The sequence below is a fragment of the Stegastes partitus genome, unplaced genomic scaffold (assembly GCF_000690725.1).
Source record: "Stegastes partitus isolate 25-593 unplaced genomic scaffold, Stegastes_partitus-1.0.2 Scaffold320, whole genome shotgun sequence".
Taxonomy (NCBI): domain Eukaryota; kingdom Metazoa; phylum Chordata; class Actinopteri; family Pomacentridae; genus Stegastes; species Stegastes partitus.
The window spans coordinates 416051-440191 of NW_007578051.1; the positions used below are offsets into that span (position 1 = coordinate 416051).

At 41.2% G+C, this 24141-nt stretch overlaps 1 protein-coding gene across 1 annotated transcript; it reads right to left on the reverse strand.

The window, feature by feature from the left end:
• Positions 1 to 8697: 8697 nt before the first annotated feature.
• On the reverse strand, positions 8698 to 24129 carry LOC103358571 (TBC1 domain family member 20). Its single transcript, XM_008283594.1, has 10 exons — positions 23935 to 24129; positions 22869 to 22923; positions 21386 to 21516; positions 21224 to 21304; positions 20432 to 20618; positions 19546 to 19647; positions 17471 to 17612; positions 16453 to 16637; positions 15201 to 15310; positions 8698 to 12947 (listed from the first exon to the last, which is right to left on the reverse strand). The coding sequence occupies exons 1-10, from the start codon at positions 23996 to 23998 to the stop codon at positions 12766 to 12768; spliced, it is 1239 nt and encodes a 412-aa protein (XP_008281816.1). The 5' UTR covers positions 23999 to 24129; the 3' UTR covers positions 8698 to 12765.
• Positions 24130 to 24141: the final 12 nt, after the last annotated feature.

Here is a 24141-nt window from a genome sequence, read left to right on the forward strand (position 1 = left end):
TTGGAGCAGTGCAGATTTTTGTGATTAACAGGACAAAATCCCTACATATGAGTTTAATCTACACTGGTGTGCAGGGCTGTATGAAGGTTGTGGGTTTCTTTTTTCCCTGTTTAATCGATTAAAAATCCATATGTGCATGTGTACTGAAGCACACGCTCTTCACAAGAGCTCTTCACAACTGTTCTCCTTTTTAAACAGGAAAGAATTAGCACCAGTTCAGAGAGAACTTCTCCCAAAAAAAACTCTTCTTAACGCGTTAAATGGAAGCCGCCGTGAAGAGCTTGAATGAAGACAGTGAAAAGCAAGTATGCAACGAGAATTGCCGATGTAATTAAACTACACAACTGCACTACACACACACACACACACACACACACCTTCACTTTGCCAGTTGCATTAGAATGAATGAGAATCTCCAAACCAATCACTTCATAGCTTTATGGATCATCTGTCAGCCCAGCCATTAGACTGCCAACTTCTTGACATTTACCAACAAATTCATATTTCTCACACACACCCACACTTTCGTGCGCACACACAGGAAAAAGACGCACACTCAGTCACTGCGCCGGTCCTCACTGTGGTAGAAGTACGCCCACAAACACCCGCGCCGACACACACTGAACGCTTGTTGACATTTGCCAGCTCTACACATTTTTCTGCCAGGCATTTTCAAATGAAGGACATGAGATAGATCCCTGTAACTTAAGACAGATTGATCCGTTCCCGCCATAAAACTTGTTTCACTGCCTCTGAAAATGTGCTTCTCCGCGGCGCACACACTTGACACAGACAGATCCAATTCGAGCGTAAAATTTACTCGCCGCCTGTTGTTAGCTTCTCCTCTGCAGCGCGCGCGTGCTTGTGTGTAAATTAGATTATGTGTGGTTGATATAATGGATGGGGCCCGAGCAGGCTCAGACCACTGAGGGCTAGTTTGAAAGATTAACAAGACATCACGACTTAGTTATGACACATCTTAAATTAGTCAGCGGAGGAAAAAAGGGAAGAAACTTTTAACCAAATGCCAAACAGTGAAATCAGTCATCAAAGATCAACTGCTGTGAAACACCATCAAACCAGCTGGAAAACAACTTTTGCACGGTAATTATTTTGAACCCTCAGGATGCTCTTTACGCTGACACAAACCTAGCGTTTCTTCGACGTATTAGTGAGGATCAAGAGTATATTTCACCGCAGAATGTGTCATAAACCTTTGTAAGATGTGGATTGTTGTGCATAAAAGCAGCACAGATACCCAGGGTGGCTGTTTGAGGATAAGGCAATTATTTCTCTAATTGTCAGCAAATCCCTTGAAAAAACTAAAAGCAACAATGAATTGATTGTACTGACAATTATTGCCTGTATATCTGAACCCTTAAATAATATATTTCTCTCTTGAGCACCACTGTGCTATAACTATTAAAAACATTTATGTGTTACACACTGTTGCACTGGTTGAGCTGCTCTTTTATTACTACATACAGTGTTTATATCGGGTCAATCCAGCTCTGTGCACAAAATCTGCAGCTCTAAATACATTCCTGTTGAAAATATTTTTGCCAAAAACTTTAGGAAAGTAATCAAAGTTATAAAGAAGCTCCAAACATGGTGAATTTTACTACCACGCTCATCTTACTGAAAACCCCTGTTGCCAAAACACAGCTATGTGTCCTCAGATTAACCAAAATGAATCTTTAAAGCCTGAAAGTGAAGCTTCACTTTCTCAGAACAAGGTCACACAATGTGTCCGCAACACTCTACTGTGAAAACCACGTATCTCCAAAATGCCAGCTTTTATTGAGCTAAAAATAAAGCTGTGTTTATGGTTTGTATTCTCACATAGTCAGATCATTCTCTATAGCGCTGGTGTGATGATGTGTAGAATGGTCAACTTGAGTTGTTGTCTGATTATTTCAGTTTTCTCCCACAAAGACATGCAGGTTAGATTAACACATGGCTGTAAGTTGCCTGCAGATGCAAATATGAACGTACTGTAAAGGATAGACTTGTACTATGCAACTAATGGATGCTATCATTAGGATTTGCCAGCCTAAAAGTAGCAAATCTGAATATACTAAGTTTGGAATCACTCTACAAAATCCCCACCATGTGTTAGTGTCCACAAGAGTAGCTAAAAAGCAATTAGATGGCTATAACAGCGAGGGACGGAATTATAAAGTGAACCATTTACTGGTGGAAGAGATCAATAAACGAGTTAAAAATAACAATAGCCGAATAACAAACATGAAGAATGTGGAGAAACAATAGCTGCAGCGTGCTAAGACCTTTAAATATTTCATCTTCATGCGCACCTGCCGAGTTGTTGTAGGAAGAGTATACGATAGCCGAACTCAAAGTCGTGCAACACAGAGCCACAGCTTCTAACTTAACAAGCACATAAAGACCCACAAACCATGAGAGTCAAAATATCTGCTCAGAGAGCCACAAGACTCACCGGGTGACTTCCTCATTCCTCTGGTGTCCATGGAAACAGAGGTGAGGTCAGCAGAGGTTGGGACCAATGGGAGGCCGGGACAGAGAAGGACGAGAGGTCATGTGTGAGAGGCACCGGGGGTCAGTCCCAAGCGTCCACACGGATGAACAGACCGACACACACCAAGTGCACATACAGAGTATTACGTATTAATAGAGCTGTATGGACCGGACCTGGTTTAGGTTAATGAGGCCCGAGGGTCATCAGAGATGCACAGTAATATGACACTTTGTGCTGTGTGAGAGGGTGAAAGTAATATGACATCTTCAAGTTTTAAAGTTTCACTTTGCAGCAACTCCACAGACTGCACTCGAAAGAATACGCAGGTATGAACAGTGAAGCCGATGCAGGATTGACGTAAACCTGCGTTTTTTTCTAATTATCAGCAGGGGGCGACTGCTGTAGTTGCAAAAAGAACTCAGATTTATGACAAAATGACCCGACTTCTCACTTGATTTGTTACTTTGGTAAGCATTTTCTTAATGAGTTTTTGGTCCTAATTACTCGTTTCAGGCCGTCTTCAACACAGCGTGGTATCTATGTTGTAAATTATGGTCCCATTTAGAGGAAAATAGACAATAAAGCAGAGGATGCAGGGCTAGCTTGTGATTGACAAGTTTGTAGGATACTACAAGCATATGTAATCACCAGGCAGATCAACTGCTCATTCATCAAATTTGTTTAAAAAAATCAACGTTGGCAATGTTTAAATTCAAATTTCAAAGCTTAATATAGGTTGTCCATAGAGCAACGTTTGGTATTACAGTGGCTACGCTGATCTTTTGTCTACAGACCATGATTAACTCAGTCATCTTATTTGAATAGAAAATTTAAATAGAACAAATTCAACAGTTTTCTTTTTTGTTAATTTAGATTTTCTATATGATTGGTACTCAAACAAGGCTCTCTTCAAAATATAAGTCTTGAAATTTGGTCTAGACTAAAATATCTCAACTACATGGATTGAAATAATAGTAAATATGTTCGCGGTGCTAATATGATCAATTTTAATGATCTGGGCAGTTCTCAGCAAGATACCTACATTTTCCTCTTTTGATTTAATGTCTCAACAAGTACTAGATGAAGTTCCATGAAGCCTGGTACAGACACTCATGTCATTAGATCCTTGACTCATCATCCAGAGCTTTTATCAGGTCAAAATGTTTTAGCAAATACCAGCAAAACAAATTAAATTCTCAACAACGCCAGCTATACTTTATATTTTAGCAAATACTGGCATGCTAACACACTAGAACATGGTAAACACTATATATCTTGTATACATCAGCAGGTTAACGTCGTCATTTGGAGCATGATAGTTAAATCGTAGCACTGGTGTGTAAATGTACAGCCGAACACAGATACTGTCATGGCTGCAGGCTTTTAGTCTTGTTGTGTCTCTTGATGGCACCTGTTTGCAGATCTCAGGAGTCACTTTGGTGAGTAAAATGTGATCACAACCACTGAACTTCAACAAGAAGAGATAAGATGTAATAAACTGTACAAAAAAAATAAATTAATAGGAGAAATGGATGCCAATGTTTCCATTACTAGCCATTTGGCCATGTTAAGATCCTAAGATTTATATCATTTCTTTCTCTCAGCATCTTTTTTTTTTTTTAACCCGCCATTCAGGATCTAAATATAAAACTGACATGAGGTATCCATTCGTTTACTCTCATGGTTGTTTCAAGGTAACGCGAGTGTCCGTCCCACTGCACACACAATTTCAGAGCATGCAGAGCCACACATCTACTACCGGCGGAGTTTCACACCGTCTGAGTAGTCGCTGCTGGATGTTCACGCACACATCTACTGTACAAGGTTGGAGCTGTAAAGTCACATCAGCATGCAGGGACATGCTGCACGTGTGTTGCCTGTAAAGCACTTTGGGACATGTTCTCTGATCCATGACGGAGTGAAGGGCTGAGCGGGAGAAGGGGGGGAGGAGAGTGCAGGGAAAAGAGCCGCAGACAAAGAGAGTTTGTACGTGTGAGTCCGACTGTGCCTCCGCGTGCAGAAATTCACCCTCATAAGCCTTCGTGATTGATGCGGCTTCGCTGTAAATTAAATGTGATGCGGTCAAAGTGTATCGGTGTAGTGCCACACTTTGATTTGCTGATTGAAGAAATGAAAGATCGCGTTGTCTCATGGCCAAAAGTGGAACATTTTTTTCAAGATTTAAAAAAAAAAAAAAAAAAGCAACAGTCAAAAGATTTTTAATTTGTTAAAGCGTTTAAAATCAATATTTTCACATTAACAGTGGCTTAAATATCTACTCGTATAGGGAATCTAGTAGCTAATGGTGAGAAAGCAACAGAGATTTGTTACCTGACAAAGCAGTTTCTCTTAACTCTGCAATTTTAGTGTCTTTCAGTGCATTGTTTTGGTATTGATGGCCTGAAATTTTACTGATAGAAGAGTTTTCTGTCTTAAGAAACCCTTAAAAATACATTGTACACTTCTTACCCAGTACCAAACTGCAAATGGACTAATTTTGCAACTGTTGGTGAATAGGAAAACAGTAAAATATTTCTCTTGGGAGTTGTCGGAGCTAAAACACAGCTTAAAGGAGAATTAGTTTTGCCAGGTCAACAAGAAAATGACTCGAAATGATTTATTAATGTTGCTCCCTATTTGCTGGATGTTTAAACAGAAACATTTGGTCACATATTCATCATCTAGACTTTAAAGTTGACAGCATGTCAGCTCTGTTTTACAGTTTTTCTTTAAAAAAATGAAAAAATCTTACTTTATGAAACACATTCCTGCATGAGTTTATTGTAAATACAGTACAGGTGGTGAAAATGTAAACAGATATGCATGGTGGCTGCAAGGTGGCCCGGTGGTTAGCACCGTTGCCTCATAGCAAGAAGGTTGCCGGTTTGCGTCCCAGTGAGGACACTCGGGATCTTTCTGCGTGGAGTCTCCATGTTCTCCCCGTGCAGCGTGGGTTCTCTCTGGGTTCTCCTGCTACCTCCCACAGTCCAGAAACATGCTGAGGTTAATTGGTGATTCTAAATTGTCCGTAGGTGTGAATGTGAGTGTGCTTGGTTGTCTGTCTCTAAGTGTAGCCCTGTGATAGACTGGTGACCTGTCCAGGTGAACCTGAGTCAGCTGGAATAGACTCCAGCCCTCCACACGACCCTAGTGAGGATTAAGCGGTGTATAGAGGATGGATGGATGGATGGATGGATGGATGGATGGATGGATGGATGGATATGCATGGCCTCCTTGATCTTTCTCTGGCTGTCTGCTCATGCTGGTGTTGTTTGGTTCTGGTGTTTACAGGTGGTTGTTGTCTGCTTTCATTTCTTTTTTTAGTCTCTTTTAAAGCTATTAAATGAACTTTATGTTGCACTTAAGAATGCATGGACTGATGGAGAACATTTCCATGGTTTCGATATGCAAAGATTCTTTTTATCTGACATATAAAGATGGTTGTATGAATGCAGGGTTAGATGTGTGACAATATAACACAACCAAAATTAAATTATAGTTTTATTGCACCGAGCTGTGATGGCTGTTGATGTGAACACCAGCCACACACTGTTAATTATAATAACTTCAGTATGACATGCAAACTGCAGAGGAGTATTTTGTCGCAGATATGCATCAGATCAAGGGATATCAGTATTTAATCAGGACTGAGATTTAGTATATACTGTGATCACCACAAACGTCGCTTTTCTCAGGATAATTACCATTGATTTTCATGCATTTGTGACACTTAGCATGTAGGCTATTAATTAAAGATTTGGCTCTGATCCAAGGTTACAAACCGCAGGGACGAGATCAACTCAGTCGATTAAAGAAAAAAAAAACAACAACACAAATACCGGTAAAGGCAACACTGATCTTATTTTGTTTGCAAAACTAAATCCAGCGAATGAATTAAAATAAAAGTCATTTTGTCACGGCTCAGTGAAAAGTGAAGGTGCTGCTGCTGCTGTTGTCGGCGGCTCTGAGGCGTGTGCATGTGTGTGTCACAAGGGAGAGAAGGGAAAAAAGAAAAAAAAAAAACATCAGACAGACCCCTGGAGCAGCTGTTGTCCCCAGCGTGCCCAATGTTTAACACACACACACACACACACACACACACACACACACACGTATGAAGCATTTTATTCTGCTTGCACACTCTGACACGCGGATTCACTCGGCTTTCACCTACTTTCTTTGCAAACCTCCCGTCGGTTCATCTGCGTTTTTCACTTGTGTGATTTTAGCTGAACTGCACACGTTAAGCTTATGCTGATTTTCTGCAGCCTCAAGAATCAAAGGTTTCTTTTAAGAAGCAGACATGGAGCTTCGGAGAAAACTGTGTGGATCTTGGTCATCACTTAGTGTTGAAATTAAGGTCGTAACACCTCCAGACTGCTCGGTGCATTAATTCAAACCATCCTTCTCCACATCTGCTCCGAACCCTGATTAGACCCACACTCACCTCCATTTCGGCTCATTAGAAACCCTCCAGCGACCGCGCTAAAATACGTGTTCTCGAGGACCTCGGTTACCTCAAACACGTCCACCAGATGTCTTCTCCTACAGTATAAATCTTTGCTCATCCTTCATCTCATCCCTCGCTCCTCTTTAACCCCTGCATTTCTGCCTCACCTCATATCTCTGATTTGCCCCCCAGACTCCCTCCCTCCCCTCGCTCGCTCTCAATCTCTGGTCGTCTCCCTTGGGGTCAGACAGACAGATGCGTAGCCTTGTCCTCTCTCCACACACACACACTCGCACAAAAAACAGGCTTCTGACCTCATTTCTCCAAGGAGGTCAGTTCGACGGTGGCTACGAAGAGACAACAGCTGTACAGCGCAAACAGAGAGAAGAGAAGGAAGACGAGAAGATTCTGTCTTGAAACTTATCGACACTGATTAAGGTTGCAATGGCTTTTGATGAAGTATTTCTCTTTACCACCAAATGTGGCCAAAAATGGTCACAGTTGAGGGACGCTTTGCCTTTTTGCTTGGTTGTCATTACAGTTTCTGTCAACAGTGTGTAAATGTGTAGTGGTGCAGTGTGCATAGCAAGAGTTGGACTGGACGGAGGATTTAATGTAATAATACTGTGGAGAGTCTATACTCAGATTTGTGGCTCTATAAAACAATCTGTATGGAAGAACTGGGCATGTGTGGAAGAACCTGAGAGATGTGATTTGCATGTCTTACTGTTTATCATGTCGTATCAGGCCCTCATTTGGAAGCTGCCATCTTACATCACTTTTTATTTCACCACTCGACCCTCGAGTGGTGAAAGTCCCTCACATCTACACTGAGCTGAAAGATCTGCTTTTAGTTTTAGCACCTGTAACTCTTTACACAGTGGCCAAAAAAATCATTATTTGGTAACTCTTGGTTAATTTAATTCACGAGAACACATCATTGCGCTTCTGTCTGTGCCTCTTCTAAAGATTTCCTCCAATGCAGATCTCGTTAGTTGTTTTCACCTTGTTAACATCTCCATTTGGTGTTTTTATATGCTCAAAAAGACATATGATGAGCAAAATAAGCAGTCAATGAGCATTTCTGCCTGATAACTGTTAAAAAACACTGATTCAGAAAGTCAGCTTGTAGGAGCCAATCCTGTCAACTTGCAGGGTGGGATTTTCCTGTATCATTAGGAGACTTATTTGCATGTAGTCATGAAAGAGATGAGGATCATAACAAAATACAAACACACGCTCAAGCAATTACGCATCGCAGTTGGGACTCCACTGTAATTTACCAAATGGCAGCAAAACCACAACCACAACAGGCCAAGAATGTCGATTAAAATGACGAGGTGCTTCTACCGCACACTGGTATTTAGGCAGCACATTGTGAGGTGAGCATTACACAGCCTGGCAGCGTGAGCTCGGGGCAAAGAAAACCCTGCAAGCTGATCGCCACACACACTCCTTCACGTATGTAAAAACTGTATTTACAGATTTGAGTACAAGGTCTCTGGATGTTTGACAAATCTGAATACACATTTACAGATAGAGATATGAAAGTAAGACAATAAGAGACTGAAATGTAGCTTCACAATTCAATAATAACCCATATAAATCCTTTAACATAATCAAGATAATCCAAAGAAGGTTAACATGTTTACCAAATTCAAAACTGTCACAACAATAAAAAAAGTATGCGGCCCACAGCTTCTGAGAACTATTTCTTTCTAAGGGCAGGAATAAAGTTTCACACCACAAGTTTTCTTTTTCTTTCGTATTTATTCACTGTTCCATTCCATGTATGAAAACATCTCCATCCACATGTGAAACACAGATCAGTACAATAAGTACAAGGTGCAGAGAGACTGATATGTTCGAGGATACAGTTTGTACCAGATATTTAGAAACCGTCATTGGAAGCATGCACTAAAATACCAAAGAACCACGTGTACTAACGTACAACTAAAGAGAGAACAAAGCAGTCACAAGCTCAGTGGAAGCTCATTTTTGGGCTCTTTATCAAACAACTGTAAAATCTAAATCCTGCATCAACATTGTCCTTTATCATACTATTATTCTTTCATGTTTTCTTTGCTGTTGCTTTTGTTATATATCTATAGATTTTTAAAAAATGCTTCACCTGTTATGTAATCAACAAAAAGATGAAGCACATCTGGTCAGATTGCTAAAACGTTTCCAAAAAATCATCTACAGCATTTTGTTTTGGCAATAGTAGCTGAAGTGCAAAGAAAAAGCCTCAAATATTCAATACGGATGTGACTTGTGACTTCAAGGGAGATGTAAAAAAATAAGAAACTGTAACTACAAAGCATCAAAATCGGGGTATAAAAAGTAATCGACCTGTGATTTTCTAAATTATCTTCAAGAAATCTGATCAATAACGGTGAATTATTGTACTTCAGTGAAATCAAATCCCGTGGATTCTCTGTTCTGCATTCACTCCTCGTACAATAATAGGATTAAATTGCTTTCATTTATAAATTTGAAAGGCCCTAAAGCCCCAGAACAACTCTCGACGCATCTCCGTCATCCATCATCTTCCTTTAACATCCCGATTGGCTTCACTCAAACCACGTAATAAGCTTCAGTCACTTTTGAAGGCTTGTGCCAGCCAGAGAACAGGGCAGGTGCTGGTGTAGGTGTTGTTGGAGTTGAATGTGTTTGTAATTGGGGGGAAAAAAAAGACAAGGAGAAAGTGTCTTAGCCAAGAGCCACGGGCAGGAATTAAACCCTCATTAGGATCTGGCACCACCACCAGTCTCTCCTGGAATCTGTGTGTGTGTTCGTCTTTGTCTACGTGCCACAAACACAACTACACAGTATCATCATCAAAGGCAGCGGTCAAAGAGTGTTTCTAAGTATATTACAGTCAGGCAGCCAAATGTGAATAAGCAAAAACCATGAAAAATGGCTTCTAATTATAAGTGTTTTATATCAATCAAGCATGTATCCAAGCATCACAGATGCACAATTACACACAACAACTTTGCAGCCAACGGTAACAGACTTAACTTCGCTGCAGAGGGCCAACGATGCACCACACAACAGTGCACGTTACACTGAGCAATGCCATGTGATTGTTGTTTTAATCTACGAGGTGACACACGATACAAAGATTTCATGGAATAGATGATAGATATCACTCTCATTTCTCAATAAAACTGCTACCTGTTGTTTCTACACTTTGGTTTTAGATGTAAGATGCTCATCCGTGCGCTTTAAAGGTGCTGACAGGCAGCTTTCGTTACTTTTGGGTCTTTCCCCCAGTTTTCAGTTTTCGTGCTAAGCTAAGCTGAGCCGCTACTGGCTACAGCTTCATGAGAGTAGTATCCTATCCAGTCCCATACATTTATCCCAAAATGTTAAACTATTCCTTTAACCTCTGATTCAGAATTTTCTATCCAAAATAACGGGGTCAACTTGACAAATACAAACCCTCAGATTGCTGCTAATTGCAAACCACTGTAATCATTTTTACTCCACTTTTTCCATTCACATTCATACATTTCAATTAAGATTTCAATAAATAGCCAATCAGATTGTTGCTCTGAAAATAAATAATTTGACTGTCGACAGCTAATAACGAGGCACTCGGCGCGTTAAAGCATTCAATAAATAAAAACACAGAAGACGGCCAATAAGTTCGAAAGAAATATAAGAAACTGGCCTGTCACTAAAGCTAGCGTTTTTCATCTCCCACTCACTCACTCAGACACACATCGCTGCACATTTAATGTGTTTAATTACACCGGATGTGCAGCAGAAAAACGCACAGGCTTTTCAGACAACCAGCGCAGGTTACTAACTGCCTACATGTAAGAATCCTTACCGGCTTGCAGGCCAGCCGGTGGGTTACAGACCATTTATTGATTGATCACCTGTCTAAGGAAATGACTAACTGATTATCACCAATCAAAAGTTAGCATTTAACTGACGAACGCCTGAGACCCTGAGGCTAGAAATGTGTCTTTAATACATTTATCACTGTCGTATTGTGCACAAAAGACCGTGTACGGTTGATTTCACATGCTGCGAAGCAACAGAATTCAACAGGGCCAACTCCACGACGAACATGTGACACATTTATATCTGATGACAGAGAGGAGGGGGAGGCGGGGAGAGTGTTGTGGTGCCATTAAAGTTGTGTTAACAGCAGCAGCAGCTTAGCTACATGCTAGTAAGAGCTGATAAATATTTCAGAATATAAGCCGACACACAGAGCATGCATTGCTGTTTGGAGAAAACGCCTCCATACACATGTGTGAGTGTGTGTGTGTACCTCAGGTGGAAACGCCCTGTATTATTAATATTCACTTTTCAGGTTATGAAACTCTGTGATTATGTTTGGTCCACCGATATCTATAGCTGATGTGTGTTGGCGAGAGAGGAATCCCAAATTTCTTCCACAAGTTAAAAAAAATAAACTCACAATTTCCTCTATCACAAGAGTTCAAATAAAAACTCACCAAATAAAGCTGTAAAATCATTTTTAAGTTGTAAAATGTTCAGGAGAAATATGACGTTGGGGAGCCCGTGTACTGTAGCTCTGTTGTCGGCTGCTCAGGGTGGATGTTGGCACAAACCTGCTAAATATTTCAAGACTGCAAAAGTACTGGTGTCTTCCCCATATTCATTCAGCAGTCGTTGGCCTCCAACAGCTAGAAAACTACTAAAAAAAAAACATTAAAAAATAGATTCTAAAAAAAAAAAAAATATGGATTTCAAGAGCTCCTGCAAAATGCATCTGGAAAATCCCCACCGCTTGCACCGAGTGCGGCGCGTTAACTGTGTGCAGCGTATTGGGCCAGCAACAGCTCGTTTAGTGTGTGTCAGGCTCTACTGTAAATGCAAGTCGCTAACACCTGGAGTAAAGCAATTAATACAGGGCTCACAGGCAAATTCTCTCCCTCTATCGCGCCTTCTTTCTTTCTTTCTCTCCCGCTCTCCGTCTTCGCTCATAACCAGAAGCTTTCAGCAGGAAACACCGCTCGTTAATAATTTGTATTCATGTGTCATCGCGCTGGCTACGGGCACTTTTGGCTCTCAGATATGGCTGCTGATCCAACGAGCGCACTGAAAACACATTTTTTTCAACTGAAGTGCACGAAACATGCGTGACTGTCTAAAAACAAGTTATCAGCAAAATAATCCGACTGACGAGAAACAAAGACGCATGCAAAAATGTTACCGCAGCCCGAAAGAGCGTGATGTGTTGGAGCGTCTCACATGCATGGTCGGGTTCTGAGATAATGGGCCCCTGGGTGAAGACATGCATAGACTCCCCTCTACACAGGGTCCAGACAGCCAGACTGGAGGAGACACCAAAATGCAGTGAGTGTTTTGCGTGTCTTTTTGGTTATTTTTGTGTCTCTGTAGTTGTTTTGCATCCATTTCTAGTTGTTTCGTGTGTCTTTGTGGTCATTTTGCGTCTTTTTGTGATTGTTCTAAGTCTCTTTGGAGCTTTTTTTTCATCTACTTGTGACTGTTTCGCATCACTTTGTCGTGAAATTACCACTTGGGCTCCTGGGACTGTTCACAGGAGGCCTGTTCAGTAATCCATCCACATACACCCACCTGCTCACACACATGCATACAAATCCTGAGGCTGACTAGTTGATAACATATGTTCACTGTGGTTGAGCAGCAACAACCTGTTTGGCACCAACATAACAACTCCTTTTTTTCCCAAGTTTTCAAGAGTCTGTATATTGTCGATCCATCGTGAGGGCAGATGTGTGCGTCTGCTGTCGCCACGTGTCGGCGTGTGTGTTTGTGTGTCGTCCAGCCTATATTTCCCACCATCTCGTCAGAACAGCTGAAGCAACACCTCGGGTCCCCAGTCCATGGCGGTCTGAGCCACGGCGAACACGGCCACCCCGAGCGTAGCGGACAGCCCCCACACTGCCATCTTTACCATCCTGTTCCCCTTCCCCCACAGCTGGCCTCGGTCCCCAGGCAAAGCTGCTTCCAGGCCTGTGTGTCGAGAGGCTACAAGCACAGAACAAGGAGGAGGGGGGTCAGACGGCGAGGAGCACAGACAACGGAGGGATCAAGAGGGTTCACAATGCTCGTAGCTGAGCCAAAGAAGGTTGAAGCTGCATAATGTTGTGGGATTGAAAGCAAAAAGGGGATCAAGGAATATCAGAAGAGTGGGAACAGAGACCAGAAAGGGGCAGCATGCATTTCACAATCAGTTTAGTATGAAATAACCAAGGTCATGATCAAAAAGCAGCATTTTTTAAAACTATAATAAAGTTGCACTGATTTGCCAGTTTGTTGCTGGTACATCCACCTACCCAACATTAATGCAATGATAATACAATCTTAACAAAGGTTAGAATGTTGAGTTCCTCTGCTTCGGAGAGGAGTGCAGGCTGTACTGATGCTACTAAGAGGCATTTTTTGTATTTTTTCACCTGTTACATTAAATATTCCACTCATCCTTCAGTACATACCAACAAACTGCAGCTTCCAAAGTGACCATGAAGAAAAAATCAAACATTTACAAACACTTTCTGCAAAAACTGAACATTGTAACCTCCATGAAGGTTTACTGCAGGGGCTGCATTAAGATTGCATTAGTGTTAGCATGTCAGTGTGTAATTCCCAAGTCCTTGGTCTTGGTTTATCTAAAGACACCCGACATCATTGATGAGGCAGTCATTAGGACTATCGATATCTGAAAAATTTCAGTTCATGATTGATTGTTACACAAAAAGCTGTAGTTATCAACTTAACTGCCTTTTTTTCTGTTCATTTTACGCCTCTATTAGCTTTGCATTTGGGGCATTAGCACCTTTTACTGCCACCTTTTTCGCTGCGAATCCGACAAATTGCTTCTTCCAAGCTATTTGGCTCTGCTTTTTCATTTGGCTTCAGACCAAAATGTGACCACGGAGGTACTACAGCGTTTGACTTTGCAGCTAAATTCACGACATTAATACAATAGATGCTCAATTAATGCAGTGGGTCAAATAGTAGGAAGTTAAGTCCCTCAACAGCTTGTGCCATTAAATCACGGCAGAAGAAATAAGACGGAAGTAATGATTGAAATATGACACTTCGGTTAGTTTCTCACAGATATTTTCACACAGGTCAATGGAAACATTTCTAAGGATTATGAAACACGACTGTTGTGAGCTCAAATAATTGTGATCATGTAAAACTAATAGTGACAGACCTGCTTCCACAAAATCCTAAACCCTTCGTCAATGATAAAACATTTCCAAAATTAGACCACGTGTTAAGAACATTTAGTAAAACTACTGCTCATGGGGCAAACAAATGACCAACAGCACATACCACATGGATGTAAATGCTACGTGCAGAGAATCCCTGATCATTTACTGCATGACGTTCACCTATTCTTTTCCTCCACATTTCCTGTCTCTCTCCACTGCCACTGTGAAATAAAGGCATAAAAATGCCCGAAAAATAATCTCTAAAAAAAGCTAAAGGATTAATTTTTCACACTCAATAAAAGCTGCTACAGTTTAAAGAAGTAATTACAGGAAAGAAACACACTGAATGACTATTACTAAAAACATTACTGGTCAGAAACTGTTTCAGAAATGGGTTTGACAGATTTAAATCTCTGACTTCAGCTCATTGTTTGCCACAGTGAAACCAGAAGGTTCTGTAAGGTCCAGTCCATTATGCACTTCATCTTGCTCCTAATTGAATTTTGATGAAACTGCAGGGAATTGTGCGCATATTATCCGTTTTCAAATTACACTGTTTGGCCCAAGGGGAATGCTGCAACATATTTTTGATTGCCGGTACATCACAGACAATATGTCAGATGCTGCTGATCAGATTTTCACAAAACCTATGGGAACGATGTGCCTCTTTGTTCTGTTCTGGCATATTCAAATCTGCACTTGATTGGTCTGATGGGGGTGCTACAACATTTGTTTACTTGTTATTGATTGGCCCAAGGGGGGGCAGCGTTTGTGGGGGATGACATATTTACTGTTGCCTTGTTTTGAAGAATTGTGCTCCCATGTAGAGCACAACAAAAATGCTAGGAACTGAGGATCCATCAAGCATTTTCTGGTGTGGTAGAGATGTTTTTCTTACCATTTCACAGTCGATATTCTTTTTTTTTTTTTTTTGCCGACTTCAAAGAGCATGCAACAAATATTCACTTCTACTTCGCTCATCTACAAGTGTGTCTGCGCTCTCTGTGTGTGCCGAGTCCTCCTTCAGAGTCGGTAATGAGATTACAGTGACTATTTTTACCGTGTCTGGAGGTGGTGGAGCCCTGGGCCTTGGTGAGGCGTTGGAGAACAGAGTCTGGCCTCTGGTGGAGGGTGGAGAGCTGAAACGCCTGGAAGGTGCTGATGGACAGGCTAAAGGAAGGAAAACAGAGGAAGAGGAAGATGGAGCGGGAGAGTTAGTTGCGATGGAGAAGAGAGTCGGGTCTAAGGTGAAGCATGAACAGCCGCGGTGACATGAAAAGATGGACTGATGGATAAAGTGATGGATAAAGACAGGTGAGGCAAAGAGTTGGAGACAATTTGAGAGAACTGCTAACTCAGTAGCTCTTGTCTATAGGAAGCGAGCGGGGTAATGTATTGTGGGGCATTAGTATCTTTCAGTGTGTCAGTCAAGGCCTTGTGTCACTTCCTGCCTTAAACAATGACTGTAAGCCCCATTGAAGGACACTGACAGGGAGGAAGAGACTGATTGATGGCCGTGGATACGCAGAGGAAGAGAGAGTGGTCATGTCTCTAATGTTTCCTCCTCAGTAATAAAAGTGGGGAAAAATGGTCACACAGATGGTCACACACACACTAAATGGCCTGTGTGTGTGTGTGTGTGTGGGTGTGTGTGTGTGTGTGTGTGTGTGTGTGTGTATGTGTGTGTTATCAGCACCTCTGGATGACGGAGTCAGGATGTGCTTTTAGAGCATCACCTCTTGGTTATGTAAGGAATTACAGAAATCACAACACCAAAAGTCACCTCAGAATAGTTTTATGTGGTATTAAAGTCATGCATATTGTCAAGTTTGACAAATTATTTCACACAAAGCAAACCAATGATGACAGATTCATCATTCAGGTAAATTTTCAAGCAAAACAAATCCTAACTTTTTGCAGCCCTTTTCTCTTGAACATCTTTGGTTTTGGGGCTGTTGCTCAGATAAAACAAGTGAACTGAAGACTTCAGGTCAGGCTCTGGGAAGTTCAACAGGTATTTTTAGAGTTATGGTACATTTTGTAGACCAATGTGAACACAACAACTTGCTGGTGCAGTTTTGTGTGAATTAGAATGCACCGTAATGGCTGCATCCTTTTGACGAACGCAAGAACAAGTATGACACCTCATTAAGTTCTTGTAATAAAAAGCAATATATTGCTGTATGTATTTAAGAATCAAACACGTATATATTTGAGTCTGCAGCCTGAAGCCAAATGTTCAATTAGCAACAATCTCTGCTGCTTTGTTCTTACCAGATTAACGATTTTAATTTAAGCCGTCGTTCCCTCACCTCTTGCGAGACTGCAGCGCCGCCCGCTTGGCCAGTAATGATGGAGGGTACTGGTCGAACAGGTCCTGGGCCTGGCCAATCAGAGTTTCATACGGGAGATCCTGGGGGATGCGGGAGAGGAGGTGGTGGACCATGGCCATGTCACACTCTGTCTGCTTCACCTCCTTCTCTCTGTGCAACACAATCTGAGGAGGAGGGGTTAAAAGGTTTAATCCTGGGCTAGCTCAGGCCGCTCAAACACGAATTAGATTCCACATTTTGTGCATTAGCTGGTTCCAGTGCGACTCGTTTGGCACAGCAGCAAAACAGGCAGATGAAGAGTTAAACCCCCATGCTGTGCTCTACTCAGCCTTGGAGGAAACATGAACTACATTCTGCTTTGTTGTTTCACACACTTCAAACAGAGCTCTCCCTCTGCCCAGCCCCGACACACACACACACACACACACACACACACACACAAATACGAAAACATCTACTGCAAACAAGTAAAATTTGCTCAGTGGTACCCACTAATCAACATGCACAAACTCTTCAATTAAAAAATGTCTCCTCATACACAAATAAACACCTCAAAAAGCAAAAGGATGCATGTACACACAGACTTTTTTTATTTTTTTCCCCCACAAACACACACATGTTCCAGTTGTAAGTATGCAGCAGTTGGTGTGAGCACCTAGAACATATGAGGCTATTCAAGAGAGGAGCAAGTGAAAGAATGTTTTGCCTTACTAATCAGTGTCTGTGTCCTTCTTACTAAAGATCTTACATCAGTCAGCTCTTCTTCTCGTTCTTTTTCCAGATGCAGCCCTCATCCTTTTCTTTCTCTTTCATCTTTTCCTCTGTCCCTCCTTTTCTCTGTATCCCTCTTTCTCTTTCTCATCTGTTCAATAGGAGGGATCTAATTAACTAGTCTGTAGACTTCACAGTACCCTCCGCTATTCATGTGTCCTGGATTACTGACAAAACAATCCCATTGGCTCTCGCTCATTTCCTCCTGGCAGCGACGCTCTCTTACCGTGGCGGCGAGGTAGATGGGCATCAGTGGATGTGAGGCCAGGAAGAAGTCGTAGAGTCTCAGGGTGTGTTTGAACTCTGACAGGACGTGTCCGTACCACGTGATAAGCCACGAAAGTGCAAAGATGGTTCCGACCTCGGCTCTAAAAACAAAAGACAACACATACAAAGAGAGGCACGGATCACATATGCGGAATAACATCCTCCATCCATTTTTTCTAATCTTCTGTCAGAGAATTTAGATTTTTTTTTTTTTCATGACTCAAAACAATCAACTTTCAAAATAGTTGGTGATCATTTAATAGGGGACAGCTAATGAATCAACTGTTGTAGCTCTAATCAACAGTGAATAATAAATGTTGAAAAGATCCCCTTTGATTAAACATGTAAACAAACAAACAAATAAATAAATAAAGGCATTCAAACAATTTCTGTGCTGCTATTTTACAATTTCGCACCAATACTTTCATTTTCACTGCAAAAAATATTGTTGTTTTTTTAAATTTAGGATTCCTTTGACCACTAATAATCGATATCAATCCCATTGGTTGATCCCTACTACATACGTGAAAAACTATAAGTAAAAACTCCAAAACTTTAGCGATATACCACAAGATATGTGCAATAAACCAAATGGTAGGATCATTATTATTATTACATTGTATATACACTTATAACAGCAGAATGTATATTTATTTTGTGTTATATTTTTATTTTTATTTCATATTAATACTTTATATTTTATTATATATTTTTACTTCCTACTGCTTTAAGACTTTTGATTGGGAGCATCTGCTACTGAAAGCAATTTCCCCTAGGGGATCAATAAAGTATTTCTGATTCTGATTCTGATTTCTTTTTATTTTAGCTGGGAGGAGGTCAATGTCATCAAGAGTCAGTGAAAGGTCTGAGAAAGCATTCACATTCAACACAAAAGACCAGCTTTGAGCAGAGACAGAAGTTAGGACCTCTGTCCATATATCTGTTGTCAAGTGATTCTACACTTTATCCACAGTGTGATGACAAATGAGCCACTCAACATGTTGACAAAGTAGCTGAAAAGTTGAAAAAAATGTGTAGACCTGTGAGCTTCTTGATCTGCAGCATATTTGCACAATCACACCAACATCCCCATAGATCCGGTGTCTTGTGTGCTGTGTGTGTGCTGACATAAACAGGTAGTTATTTCTGACAAAGTCTGAATTAAATTAGAAACTCTGAGAGGAAGTTGTTGATGAATATTGGATAGGAACACTGACGGAGGAGTGCTTGAAGAAGGCAGCGGCAAATGAAAAGAAGTCTGCAGGTTTTGATGGACAGGGGGAGGGGTAAAGAGAAGGGGCAAAGGGGCAAAGGGCATGTGCGATGGGAGGGACGAGAAGATAAAATGAAGTGGGAGAGACAAAAAAAAAAAGGGGCGAGGAGGACAAAGAGTAGAGAATAAAAGAGGCAGAGATAAGACGGTAGGCAAGGGGAAGAGGAAGCATGCAGTAAAAAGAGCGAACCAAACTTTGAAGTGGAGTGTTGTTTATCCTGCTGTCTGCTCTCTCCAAGTGCAATGTCTTGTTTTATGTGCTTTTTCGGTTTATGTGAGCGTCTATGTGAGTAGACAGGTTGTTTGCAAATATGGAGGTTGCCAGTACTGTATCAATTATGAACAGGCAACAGAACAGCAGAGGGACTGCAGACGGCTGCTGTCCTCGCCACACACATCAATGTTAACCCACAGTAGCTGCTTCATGTGTCCTTTGATTTTGCCTAATTTAACGACAAGACCCCACAGATGAATGTGAATACAGCGCAGACCTTGATGAGACAGTCTGGCCTCCAAAAAAAAGCTGCTGAACCATCTGACACTAGAATTCCCTAATGAGATATTCCCTTCTGATGCATTTTCAGTTTCTAATTCAATAACAAAACACCCAGCCATTCCTCTGACTGTGACGCTTACAGGTGAACGTCAACACTGCGGTGCCCTCTAGTGGTTTCTACGTCTACTGGTAGCAGCACAACCTACCTTTTAGCGTGTGTGATTGTGTTAAACCTGTGTGATGTTGTGCGTCTACGAGTTTGTACCTGATCATGAAGTCGTGCAGCTCCAAATCAACCTGCTCCAAAATAGGCATCAGATAGTTTAAGATGTGTTTGGTGCTGTCCATGGTGGGATCCATGAAATCCCTGCAGACAGAAAGGCAGACAGAAGTTACATAAATACACTTGGCAAATGAGATCAGTTAACCCTCTGAACCCCAAAATCCACCAGTGGGTTAAAAAAACAGAAAGAATCTTCAGATTTTCAACTGTCCCGCTATCCTTGAATAAATAGCTTGTGGCATGTCAATCTGTCAGAAAAATGGACCAAATCTAAGCTAAAAATATGATATTTCATTTTAATCACTTCATACAACATGTTTCATTAATTTTTTTGCCAAAAACAAACCGTTTGCTTCAACCAGTTTCTGCAAAAAACTAAAAATTCTCTGGCAAAACCAAAACCTCATTAGTGACCCAACAGCAACCAACGGTCACACGACAAAAATTCTTTTTACTTGATCTGCAGGCTGTGTTTATACAAGGCAGATAGAAAAAACAAGTATGGTAACACATTACAAAAAAGGAAAATATCTACAATATGCAGAGCAGTCATTTGGCAAAAATATTGTATGTACTGATTTCAGTTTTTTCAATTTTTGTGAAAGAAGTAATGCAAAAAAATCTACTTTTGTTTAAGATTTATAGCATTTTAACTGTATCACACTGCACAGAAGATACTTTTGAGACTGCTGTACTTCTAGTCATGGTTACACTGTTCCCATAAAAGTACTGGACTTTATTCTGCACTGAAAAATGAGCCCACATTGAGTAAGACTGTTACAGGAGTAAAAAGAAACTGCTTGGGATCCAGAGGGTTGAAAAACATATCGTTTGGCAATAGCTTGGTTCATCAGGAAAAACAAACAACCTGAGGTGATAATTGGAAAGCGTGTCCAGCATGGCGATGGCCATTCGCTCCCCGACCAGCAGCAGCAGAGTGACGGCCACATCGTGGTAGCCCTGATAGTAGTGAAGCTGGGGGTTACGTTTCAGAATCTCCAGTATGATGTCAATGAGTTGCTCCTGAAGCACTGCTCTCTCTGCAGCCGGCATCCCTAAGAAAGACACCACGCATTTATCACATCCAAACAGCAACTTCAGAAAGATGTGTTATTGGTTCATTAGAGTCTGATAACACGATATCCAGGATATTTTATGTGGGCCCCAAACCGCTCGGTTGTAGCAATTTAAAGGCTGAACATGGGTTCCTGGCACAAGATGAGCATAAAACATAGAAGTAAACTTTCCAGAAGTACAACCTGAAAAGAGACACACAGTATCTACTGTACACAAAATGTCTGTGACTGTCATTATCCTAACATCCGTTGCACCTTTCAACAGGATCAACAATACTAAGGATCTAATGCTATGACTCTAGCTTTTTACTAAATGTCTACAACTTTTTAAGTCAGTCTTCCACTCACTCTTTGAATACCATAGTTTCAGGTAGAAAGGTGTACACTCTCAGTTAGAAAACATGAGATACTTGTCTCTGCTGCATCCTGTCTTTGTGAATGTTTTGCAAGATTAAAGCCTGCTCTGTGAAGCTTTGACTCAGTTTAATAACTGTGCCAGATAACTCCATGTTGCTGTAAATACAGGGGTACACTGCTAGAGACAACAAACACACATGTGCATACACAAATGCACACACACATACCTTTAGGGAAGCGCTTCATGGATCTCCTGACATCCAGAACTACTTGGTTGTAGTCTTTGTGGTTCTCCCTCACATCCCGACCTACAACAAAAGAAAACTATTAGTGTTCATTTTACTAGTAAGCAAAGTAAATATTAAAATACTTACTTTGGTTAAACTCACCAGGTTTATACGGCAGATCATACACATTTATGTTTAGTAGTTTAGGCCACACTTTCCTCCTCAGGTCATCAGTGAGCAGGCCTCCTCTACTGGCTGCTGCGCTCCTCAGGGTCTGAATGTCCACCGGGTCACTGTCCATTCAAAAGCCATAATTGTACCATTGTTACAAAACTTACAATTTGCTCATACTCCATAAAAACATGCACTAGTTGTCAAACCCTTCTTCTCACTTAGCGACAACTAGATTAAAGCTGCGAATGAGAAGAATTTTTATGTGGATTATCGACAGTCAAGTTAAGGTTAATCTTGTTTATATAACAACCTCATACCTTAAATAGTTATATCATAGTATTTTATATCCACACTCAACAGTTTTAAAGGGTTTAATGAACAATCTTACTCTTAAGCCAGTCAAAAAACACCCATATGTCAAATACTTTACTCTGTCCACATCTGCCTGACATCTGTCCTGCACTGATGGCAGCATGATAGGAGTCCAGATCTCTAAATTGACTAGACAAAGAGCTTTTGCTATTGTGCATTTAGTCTTTTTTTGTGCTATTTCTCATCCAGGCCCAACTACCTCTTCACACAAAAGTCCTCATGATCCTTATCACACTATTCCTCTGAGCACATGTGAGTAATCTCTATGTGTGAAATCATCTTAGCATGGAGCGATGAAGGTCACTGTCTGTGGATAAATGCAAACCGTCTAATTCTGGCGAAGCATATCGGACAAGCTGAGGGAGGAAAAGTCCCAGTGGGAGAAACATACTTGGCTTGAAGCTGTAGTGCTAATGGAGGCGTTTAGGATGATGGAAAATGGAAAACTTTTTAGGATTCTAAAAAACTTTTTAATTTTGCAGATGTTTTCTAGGGAGAGTTATTAACAAATGAAGGCATTGTATCGAATGGAAAATCTTAACCTCCAGTGTCACTCACGGTTAAGGTGTCTTAAAGGTAGCTCCTGTTTTGTGTTGTGCTTCATCACTAACACTTGATCAATCAGCACTTTAAATCAGGGGCTGCAAGGTGGCTCTGTGGTTAGCACCTTAGCATCGCAGCAAGGAGGTCGCCAGTTTGCGTCCCGGTGAGAACACCAGGGATCTTTCTGCGTGGAGTTTGCATGTTCTCTCCGGGTTCTCCTGCTTCCTCCCACAAGGTTGAGGTTCATTGGTGATTCTAAATTGTCTGTAGGTGTGAATGTGAGTGTGCTTGGTTGTCCGTCTCTAAGTGTAGCCTTGTGATAGCCCTTCACCTTAAGTCAGCTGGGATAGACTCCAGCCCCCCACGACCCTAGTGAGGATTAAGCGGTGTATAGATAATAGATGGACTTTAAATCAGAATGTCCCATTAGCAGCAACATAGGGTCTTAACGTGGAATTAAAATTTGTTTTAAAACAGCTCGAAATAAAAACATGTCCTACGTACAAAGAGTAAGCATGCTTAGCAGACATACTGCAACTGGTAATAGTATATTAACCTGATCAAAGCCTGATGGATCTCAGTCAGCTTCTGTTTCCTCCCAGAACTTGGTTCTGCAAAGAAGGGACAGAGGGGGGGAGGATGAGAGAGAAGAAATAGAGTGAAGAGAGAAGATATCAGGTCAGAGGAAACAAAGCGTAAGGAAAGGGGGATGGATAAATGTGGAGGAAATGGGATGTGGGAGGAGACAGATGGAAGGGAAGAAGGACGAGAGAAGAGAGTTTGCACTGGGGTTATAAATAGAAGCTGGTAATGTGTGTATTCAACACACAAGAGACATACACATACCAAGGTACGGTTTCTAGGGCTGGGACAGACAGTTTTGTCATACTTTAACTGTTACAAAGCGCCTTTAAACAATGAACATTTAAAGTATGACTTTTGCCAGGAAATTTTTATAGTTGACAGAATTTGCACGGACAAAAAATGATTTGAGAAGTTTTGTCATTAAACTCTGAACGAAAGATTTCTTTTGACCAACCCATTTAATGCATTTCATACAGACAATAGCATGACGATGACTCACTGTGTGACACTATGTCAGATATTCACTGATTCTGGGGTCAAAGTGTCTGAATGACTTCAGGGGTTAATCAAACTGTTAAGTGATGAAATCGGTTACAACAGCGCTCTTCTGGCCCAGTGAATGACTGAAAGGACCTTTTTTTTCTGTCTCCCCGGCTGACAGCCAGCCAGACAGCTGTCAGCTTTCCAAACCGTCCAAACTCACTGACAGTCTGCCACGCAAGCAGGATTTGCAGATATGTAGCTAAAGTTTACTCAGTGTGTGGAAGGAGGCAGGTGGGAAAACCACCAGAGATCAGTGTCCAGCTTGGGTCACCTGCCTGCAATAATAGTATTAGGTTCAATGAGATTTTGCCGCATAGTCCAGACTGGTAAAGTTTCCGTCAATGCAGACATGACAGATATCTCGATTTAAACAAATGCACAGGACAAATATAATAGAAGAAAATGCCTTGTGACTCGTCTAAATGTATGTCTGATTTATCTTTATGATTTATCTTTATTTAAAAACTAATGTTAGCTACCTGTGGTGCGCTTACCTCTTGTGCCAGATCCATTCACCCCAACTCCTCCGTTTTGTTTCTTCCTTTTGATTCTTTTCATCCCCTTTAAATACAAACTACCGAATGACGAAGTTTGTCCTGTGCCATAGACTAAATAACCAATAAAAAGTGCCTCTGTAAACAGGTGAAAATACTGACAATAGCTGCCACAACGACAACGCTTCCCTCAACAGCTGTCGTTGA